The sequence below is a fragment of the Lissotriton vulgaris genome, chromosome 6 (genome assembly GCF_964263255.1).
Source record: "Lissotriton vulgaris chromosome 6, aLisVul1.2, whole genome shotgun sequence".
In the NCBI taxonomy this organism is placed as follows: Eukaryota; Metazoa; Chordata; class Amphibia; order Caudata; family Salamandridae; genus Lissotriton; species Lissotriton vulgaris.
The window spans coordinates 570,643,351-570,652,426 of record NC_141694.1 but is presented as its reverse complement, the minus strand read 5'-3'; the positions used below and the strand labels follow the sequence as shown (position 1 = coordinate 570,652,426).

The following is a 9,076-nucleotide window of genomic DNA, read 5'->3' as shown; positions in this document are numbered from 1 at the left end:
TAAATTTACAAAAAAACAATTAATTTAATTATAATTTATACTATAAAGAGGTGGGGGTCTACAGCCGAATGTCTGTGAATAGGTTTTTTTTAGTACGAGACTGGTACTACTGTAGTACTACTTTACATACTACAAAATGCAGATTGTAAATAGACCCGTAAATCCATAGTTACCTATATATACTTACCATCACAATATTCATGCATCTGATAGTTTTGTCTTGAAATGTTAGCATACCGATATTTCAGACCTTAGTATTTTGGCATATACCCCATTCAGCATCATATCGTGATACTTTAATGTGGTCACTGGTCTGGGTGCCCAGCAGATGCAGTACTGGAAGTCCCATATATGGATATGCAAAAACTGCATCCTCTGGGCACCAAAACCAGTGACCACTACAGAATCGGTGAGAACAATTCTCACAACTCACACTTTATACATTGGTGGAGTGGATTTTTTAAATATACCCAGAAGGAGCATTTCAATTCAATAAATTCGTAAGTGTGGCATCTCACTAAAAAATGTGCATATGTCTTTTTTCATCTGTAGAGCTGCTACATGTAAAGATTTGTCAACAAATTGTATTGTATTGTTAAGCAAAAACAGAGAAGTCAATAAAAACCGTGAAATAAGCTGTAGAAAAGCTGCAGGGTTAATGAACATGTCGTTCTCGCACAAACTCAACTATCGGTGGGACAGGCAGCTCCCTGCAGTGAGGGTCGTCTCTGCTCAGTTCATTTAACCATTTGAGAAACCAACAGGGCCGGGGTTGCGTGTGTCTGCTTAGGTGTGATTGACACCTTCTGGCACATGTGTCCCCGCGCCATTTGGGGACAGCACGCGCTCAGAGACTGTGTACTTTGACGCCTGTGACCCCTTCTGTGTGTGTGCGTGTCTGGGGGAGGTGGGTCAGGGGGCGAGGTATAAAGAGGGCAGTGCGGGCCTGAAAGTGTCAGGGCCTCTCCGAGTGCGGACACATTCAGAGCAGCAGCTGCTGCAGCATAAGAATAGACAGTTACAACAGAAGAAACCACCGCAGGGCCTGCAGCGAAGCCGCAAAAGCACCAGGGACTGCGGGGCAGGAGCAACCGGAAGGACAGTTCACGCGCCATCATGATCTGCAGCACAAACCACAGCAGCAGCGTGAAGAAGCCGAGGCTCGCCTCCCGCCCGGTGCCGGCCCGGAGGGGCCTCTACTGCCAGCAGCCGGTGGGACCCGCAGCAGCAGCCGACAGGCCGCGGTGAGTCAAAGGGGTGAAAGGAGGAGCAGACACTGCGGGCGGACCGGGAACAGGGCCGGCATTTTGACAAAATGGGGAGAATAAAAATACTGTCGTGTTAGTGAGCATGCTGAAGTACTTCTGCATGCACACCAGAGGCTGTGGGGCTTTGACAGCACGCTAGAACAATCAAGTATGTGTGTCGCGCACACAAATGGGCAGGCTACTCCGTGTGTGCGCCACAGAAGTCCAACAGTCTGCACTTTTACACTAGTTGGTCAGTGAAATGTCCATGCAAAACAGCCGAGTCACTAGTGAAAACAACTTTCAGTAACCGGTGTAATTATTGTAATTAGGTCCATTAATTAATTTCGGAAAGAAACATGGAAGGCAGTTATACAGTTATGGAACGAGGCCACCGTAGTTCCTATATAAGAGAAGCGTGTGTCGAAAGAGGAGTAGCTCATTTAGAGCTCGGGCAATCATGCAATGTGACCTGAAGTGTGAGGATAACTTTACAGCACAGGAACGCTCACCATGACAACAGATGCAGCGATATTAACAATGGTTGAACTGTCAGTGGCCTCAGTTCATGAACAATATTAGTTATTTTCTTATAATGATGTTTTCAGCTGCTGTCTTAACTTTGCTCCCCATAGGCCCCGTATGTAGACTGAACCGTTCTCTCCATAGACCCCGTGTATAGACTGCACCGTGCTACACAAGCTGCCTGACGTGTGCGCTGCATCGACTCCCCCTTCTGTGTGCCCACATGCCTCCGAGGTCAGGGTGCCGAGTGTGTGCGCAGCTTTACAGGTGGAACCTGACGAGCGTACCCCAGAGAAGGCGAAGACAGTGCCCAGAGTCTGCCGTGTTTGTAACTCTCAGGACCAGGCAGGCTCCCGCCCCAACACAGGCACCCACTGGGCCACATAGGCTCCCGCAGAGCAGCAGGCCTGTGTGTGTCAAGTGCTCCAGCAGTAGACCCATGGTTGCCACATTTGTAGTCTGGAGTAATGATGTGTTCGTACGGTGCTGTGTCCTCGTATTTATGCTTATTTCTCAGTATATGTACATGTGCTTTTGGACGGTGGGCTGGATTTCTGGCAGTCAAACACTTTCCCTGCGCATGGAAGACAGAGTTGACCTTTTTCTGCCTGTGACCTTCAAGAGGTGCACGCCATGTACGCCACCTCTGTTTGTAAACAACAATAACGCGAAACATACTAGTAAGCGACTGGAAACACTAGCCGTTTGATGATGAGTTTTTATATCATTTCGAAATGGTAACATTATCGCCTGAAAAGCATAGGGTGTGCTTGCGTCCTTCCCGCCATATTTGCCCTCCCCCATATATTTTCTGCCAATTTTAATCTGTCAATGAAAACTTGAATTGGGTGAAAGGAACAGGGGCCCAGGAAATATTTCACAGCAAGAAAGGAACAAATATGCCAATGTTGGTCCAGTCCTCCCAGTAATGGCACCCGGGGGAGGGAGCCTGCGCCTGCCGGATGGCTGTTTTCCACAGAGATTTTAATAACATTAGTTGTATTTTGCATTCCATGTTGAGTGGTACAGTGCCGAGTACGCTGGCTTCCATCTTTATATGCAGATAGTGATTGTTCTTGTTATTGTTTCAGGTCTGAAGGCTTCTGGCGACCTTGGATCTTCTGCAGGAGGGACTCTGAGCCATTACAGGCCAGGAAAAGACAACGACTGGTGAGTGGTTGAAACACCCTCTAGAGAAGATGGTCTGTTGACAAAAATAAAGCAAATTCACCACATATTTTTTATTTTGGATAAAGATGTTTTCAAGTGAGAGATAATTAGATCACTCCCATCCCCATCGTATCATTCAGTAACGTAATGCATTGTAGAAGGGAGTATGTGTTCTTAGGAAAAGCACAAAACCGAGTGTGAGTGGCCGTGAGAATGCACAGCTCGTTTACATTTCAAAGTGTTTATCTGCTACAGTAGAATTTGCAACAGTATTGTAAAATATCACATCATAACAAGTAGTAGTAAAAATGTTTAATCATTTGTAATACAGAATAAAATTATAACATACACAATAAACCATAAATTCACTCGAATTCTAACTTTACGCCTTATTTTCTGTAAAAACGAAGGCAACAGCATTATAGGACTAAAATACCACTTTTTAAATGCTTCGAGAATTTGTCTTGTTTTATCCACATCTCCACAAACCGAATTACGCTCTGGTTTGCAATGGAAACCTTAGAATCATTTGGAAAGTTATTCCTGGACTACTAAGTATGCTGTGATACCATAATAATGCAGAGTATGTGCTACATAAACTCCAAATAACAATACAAAATTGACCATCGAAAAAGAGCGAATCCTTAAAATAGTGCTCTTTCTGCTCATCCAACTCTAAACAGGTTGCAAATGGATATTCCAATTTCTTTTAAATCAGATCGACAAAAGCATTATCGACTATTCCATAACATCATTTTGTAATGTATGGGGTTAAAACAGGGTCAGTCTTGCAGGCTTACATTGCACAGTGTGTGCAGGAGTTCCACCTTTGTTCAACTGTAACCCTACAACTGGTCTGAAATTCCTATTTAAGACTAGGATTGAAATTAAGAAAGTCTAGCAGGTATAAAGTTGCTAGTCACACTGTTATCTGTATATATTGATTTTGACCCTTTAGCTTATCTTTTTTTTGTCTTCTTCCTTAGCACTATGGCCCCCTACCCGGAAAACATGGAAGTTACAACCACCCAGTCAAGTGAGTTGTGAGATATGTCACTTAGTACACATTATATTGGATACTTTTGAATTATTTTCCAAGTTTATAAGATGGCAGTTTTGTTTAGATAGAGATAATACTAAAATGTCACAGTAGAAAGGGTTTTCCTTTGTGTTTAATAACTTTAAAGAGACGCTAATGTTTCTATTGACTCCTCTTTAGGATATGCTATTAAAAAGACGATCTTTGAAAAGTAGGCTCGCTTGGCGCTGCCACCAAATGAGTTAGCAACAACTCACACCCTTGTATTTTCTGGCTGCCATTCCTGTTCTAGCATTTGTGTCAACCCGGATTTATGCGTCCTCTTTCATATATTTAATTCTTTCGTATATTTAATAGTTTGCTTAGTGACGTTCTTTGTATGTCATTGCAAACGCACTTTACACTAGTACGTCAGTGAAATGTCAATGAAAAACAGCCAAGTTAGTAGTGAAACAAATTGTCAGTAACCAGTGTAATTATTGTAATCAGGTCCATTAATTCGGAAAGAAACATGGAAGGCAGTTCAACAGTTATGGAACGAGGCCACCAATGGTTTCTATATCAGAGAAGCGTGTGTCAAAATGGGAGTATCTCATTTAGAGCTCGGGCAATCATGCAATGTGACCTGAAGTGTGAGGATAACTTTACAGCACAGGACCGTTCACCATGACAACTGATGAAGGGATATTTACATTGGTTGAACTGTGAGTGACCTCAGTTCATGAATAATATTAGTTATCATTTTCTTATAATGATCTATTCAGCTGCTGTCTTAGCTTTGCTTGGCTTTTCAGCTCTTCAGTAAGGCATTGAACAATAAGGGGAGGCACTCTTGTGGGTGGGTAGAACTACTAGTTAGAACCAATCAGAGGCGCAGTTATCCTTAGTACAACTTGGGCTGTGCCTCCTGGGACCAGAGGTACGAGGGTTCCACTGCACCTACATTTTGGCTGTGTTGTATTATTCACGCATAAGACAGGGATACCTCTTTTTTGTCTCAATTGCATTGGGGCTTACAACTCCCTTGCTGCATCACTCTTGGTACTGTATGCTTTTTTATCAAATAGAAATACATATTTTCAGACTCTTTCACTGAAAATAATATTTTCTTGAAATATGGGAAACAGCGTATGTCTCCATCTGTCTTCAGCGCATTGTTATTGTTATTGCATAAATTTGTTGACAAATATCCTGTCGCTGATTGGTGTAAGTGAATGAACATTGCATTTTAAGTGGTTCTTTCTGCATTACATGTCTTAACATGGTTGACATTATCTGATTTTCTTGCAGATTGTTTTGGCCTAAATCCAAATGTTCCACTCACTTGTATGAGGCAGGCGAAGCTCTCCTGTCAAGTTTCCCGGTTCAGGCCACCATCTCCTTCTACGAAGAGTCTGATTCAGAGAGTGAAGCTGACAGCAGTGACGAGAGCCACGATTCTGGCATTGACTCTGAATGAGCCAGAATAAACTCCATTATTGTACACTTTGCAAACTCAGTCACTCCCGTGACTGTCAGTGCTTTACATCAAAACGAGTGGACAACACTTTGAGATGAAGGGGAGCAAACTAGTCAGAGAAGATGTATTCTTCAAATTAATATTCTTCAATCACAAATAGTGTACTCCTCTGTGACCTGCTTCATCTAAGGAAGATGGGGTTATAAGGTTCTTCACACTGTGCGCAGGGACCATGGCACAGTGGGTGAACTAATGCACAAGGAAATACAATGTGGATTGACTGCAGAATTAATGGACCAATCTCTACACTTAAAGACTTCCAGATGCGATCACCGGTGCCCATATCATCCTTCTGATCCCTTTCTGGGAATGGACAATGGAAGGCTGTGCTTCTAAGTAGCCAACTGTTTCGACCTCACGCTCTTCCAGTTAATTCTAGTACGATTTTGTACAGAAGTGGAAACCTCATGTTTATTGACAACAACATATACTTCCAACTTTCAAAGCAATATCAAATATTGAAGTCCACTAAATGAATGTTAGAAAGAAAGGCGTGTCCTGGCAGTTGATGGTCCACTAAGGATTTAAGATCATCTTCAGCCTTATTAGGTTGATGTGTGCGTCCACAAAACATGTAATCTTTGATTGTCTCTCTTAATGCAAAAAATGTATAATATTGTATTATAAAAGTGTATTTTAAGTTATTTCAGAGATAAATTTAATAATTTAATATGTATATAACAGATATTTTATTTGAAACCTTTATCTTTATAGCATTTAGTCTATGTAAATATAATTACTTTAAGTAAATAAACAAAGGCCAGTGGAGTAATTTTTGAGTTGCTTTGTTCTGCATGGTGTCTTCCCTCTAAGGTAACAACTGATGCACGATGGACACAAACTTGTCAATAAAGTACAAGAAGAGATCTGTTGGTTGTTAGTTTGAATGAACACTGCATTAGTCTGTTCTATGTGCTTGCAGTATAATGTCTTTTCTGGCTTCATATCTTCTAGAATGATTGATACTTGGTGTAAATTCAAGACCCATGTCCATCCTTTTCCCTGTATGTTAGCTTTTTGTAAGGAATAGATGCCCTTCCCAGGTTTCTAAAATACCCAAGTCTTTGCGAGAGATTTTCCCACTCTCTAATCCTCTTTCCCTCTCTTTCCAAACCTCCCATTTGTACTCAAAATCTCACACTCAACCTCCTCTGCCTTCATCTAAACTGTGTCCACACCCCCACATTCATATCTCATTCTCTCTCTTGTCTCTACATCACTCGATTCTCATCTTTGAACTACGCCCCTTTCTCTGAGCCACCTCTCGGTAACTCTCTTTTCTCTTCCCACTCTGTTCTCACCTGTTTGTCTCTCTTGTAATCTTTCAAATGTCGCCCCTTTCTTTCATGTACATCTCCTCTCTCTCTGACCCTCTTTCTTCCTTTGACTTATTTCCCTATCTCCCATGAGTCGACTCTTTACTCCATTTATGTGCATTGATATGACTCTTCTTTTATCTCGCTGATTCTCCATTCTGTCTTCCTTGCATTCTGACCACTATCTCATCTAAACTCTCTCGTTTCTCTGACAGTCCTCTCCACAACCTTAACCCTTACTACCAATTTCCTTTTCCAATCAAATCCTTCCCTTCTTACACTGTTCTCCTCCCTTAGATCTTCGTCTAACGTCCCTGTCCCGTTCTCTTTAGATGCCTTTTTTACTGAACCTACTTTACTGTATTCTATCTCTCCCTTGTCCTCCCCTGTCTGTTCTTTCTGTGGGACCTTTTTCAAAAGCTTCTTTTTTGCTATTTTGCCTCACTTTCCTCTCTCTTACTTTCCTTCTCTTTACTGCACTTATGTGATACTATCTCCTCAATCCTATTCACTTCTCTTTCATTGGACTCCTCTCTCATACACTCTCCTCTTCTCGGTCTGACCGTTCTCTTTCTTCTCTCACTGACATTTCCTTTCTTAGTTTCTGTCCATCTCTCAGCACTTCACCCTCTCGCTGCCTATCCTTGTCTTATTCAACCTCCTCTTCTATCTCAATTCCCATTCTGCCTTTCTCATGCTCTAGCCCTCTCCGCTCTCTCCACTTCTAAGACCTTACCTCTCACTGACCCTACTACACTCTCAGACCCACACCACAACCACTCTGTGACTCAGATCTCTGATGATACTACTTTCCTCTGCCGTCCCAGAGGACGGAATAAAGGGGCGTTGCCTTGAAAAGTGTTTGGTCCATGGTGCCTTCTGTACTGAAGAGGCTCCGCAGCACAACCCCATCCTTCTTACAGTCCTAAGGTGGGGTAGGACCATGGTTCCTGATATCACCATCATTACAGCGGTGGCCACTCTATTAGAGCAGATAAGTGCTGCCCCCCTCAACCCTCAGCAAATACAACAAGAATAAAATGGGTTTTAAACTCCTTTTCATTATTGTTTTATTTTGAACCCGTGGACCCACCCCCAGGACCCAGAGTCCAGGAGATGACACTGCTGGTGGGGGAGTGGCGGGCACTCCCTTAACTCTGCATGAAGGTTTTGCTGGCAGTCTCAGGCCTGCCAAACCCTCATGCATAGTTAAGCTCTCTCCATCCCTAGCTGCGTTGCTGGGGCTGGAGAAAGCTGTCACAGGCTCCCACTCTGCCTGGGGGCGCGAGTTGTCAGGGCTTAGGCTGATCCTGAAGCTGCTCTCATGCAAGAGCAGCTTCAGGATTGTTTGCAGGGCAGACTTTGAGCCTGTGCTCAGGGCCAGAAGCAGGAAGAGCACGATGTGGTGGGAGACGGTAGTGGCGTTAAGGTAAGTGTATTTTATCTTCTGTTTATTTCTTTGTCCCCAAACCCGCCTCCCTACCTCCCTCCTCTGGCCCAGCCTGCCCCTCCCCCCCACATTTTGGCAGGGGACAGGCCGCTACAGGTGCCTTAGGCGGATTGACCCCGGGATGAGCAGCTGGCTCAGTTTGTAACCAGTGCTGCGGACCATCAGGCAATAAAATGCTGAAGGTCTAGCAAGAAAGCTAGACAATAAGTGATTAGAGGAAGAAACAGGGGACAATAAGCTTGCAGATGTTTTTAGATTAGGGTAAGCAGAGTATGCTCTGGGGATTTTGCTCCAAGACTTCCCCTTTGCCATGATCTGTGCCATCATGATTGATACTCTCTAACCATCTTTCAGATGCCACAGCTGTGAGAATTACACCTGGAATCAGCTGCAGCACCAATAAGGGATATACAAAAGATGCATATAGTGGCACAATGTTGCTTTATACCTAAATATTTTTCAGAATTGTGAATCAGGCTTTAAAAGGTTAACAATGTTTGTGTGCCACTTATCATTTTTCAGATCCTCTATTTGTCCAGAAATTCTAAAACAAAGGAATCCTATTGGATGAGTGTACAAAAGTGCCCCTATTGACACAGACACCCCACTTGTTCCCCTAATACTGATGCTTTATTTTTTACAGTATGTGCACTGTCCCCTTCTAACCAGGTCCCCATTGCCAGTGCTCTTTCCCTTCAAACAAATAAACTATTCAATTTTAACTAAATATACAAGGGTTTTAGCACTCCTGTAATTCCCTAGTAAATGTTACCCCTGGTACCTAGGGCATTAGAACTAAAGAGGGCTCCT

At 43.1% G+C, this 9,076-nt stretch overlaps 1 protein-coding gene across 1 annotated transcript; it reads left to right on the top strand.

The window, feature by feature from the left end:
• The first annotated feature begins 1,013 nt into the window (after positions 1–1,013).
• On the top strand, positions 1,014–5,488 carry LOC147707663 (protein ripply2-like). The gene is made up of 5 exons (XM_086925231.1): positions 1,014–1,227; positions 2,794–2,795; positions 2,864–2,942; positions 3,929–3,978; positions 5,272–5,488. The coding sequence occupies exons 1-5, from the start codon at positions 1,117–1,119 to the stop codon at positions 5,438–5,440; spliced, it is 411 nt and encodes a 136-aa protein (XP_086781357.1). The 5' UTR covers positions 1,014–1,116; the 3' UTR covers positions 5,441–5,488.
• Positions 5,489–9,076: the final 3,588 nt, after the last annotated feature.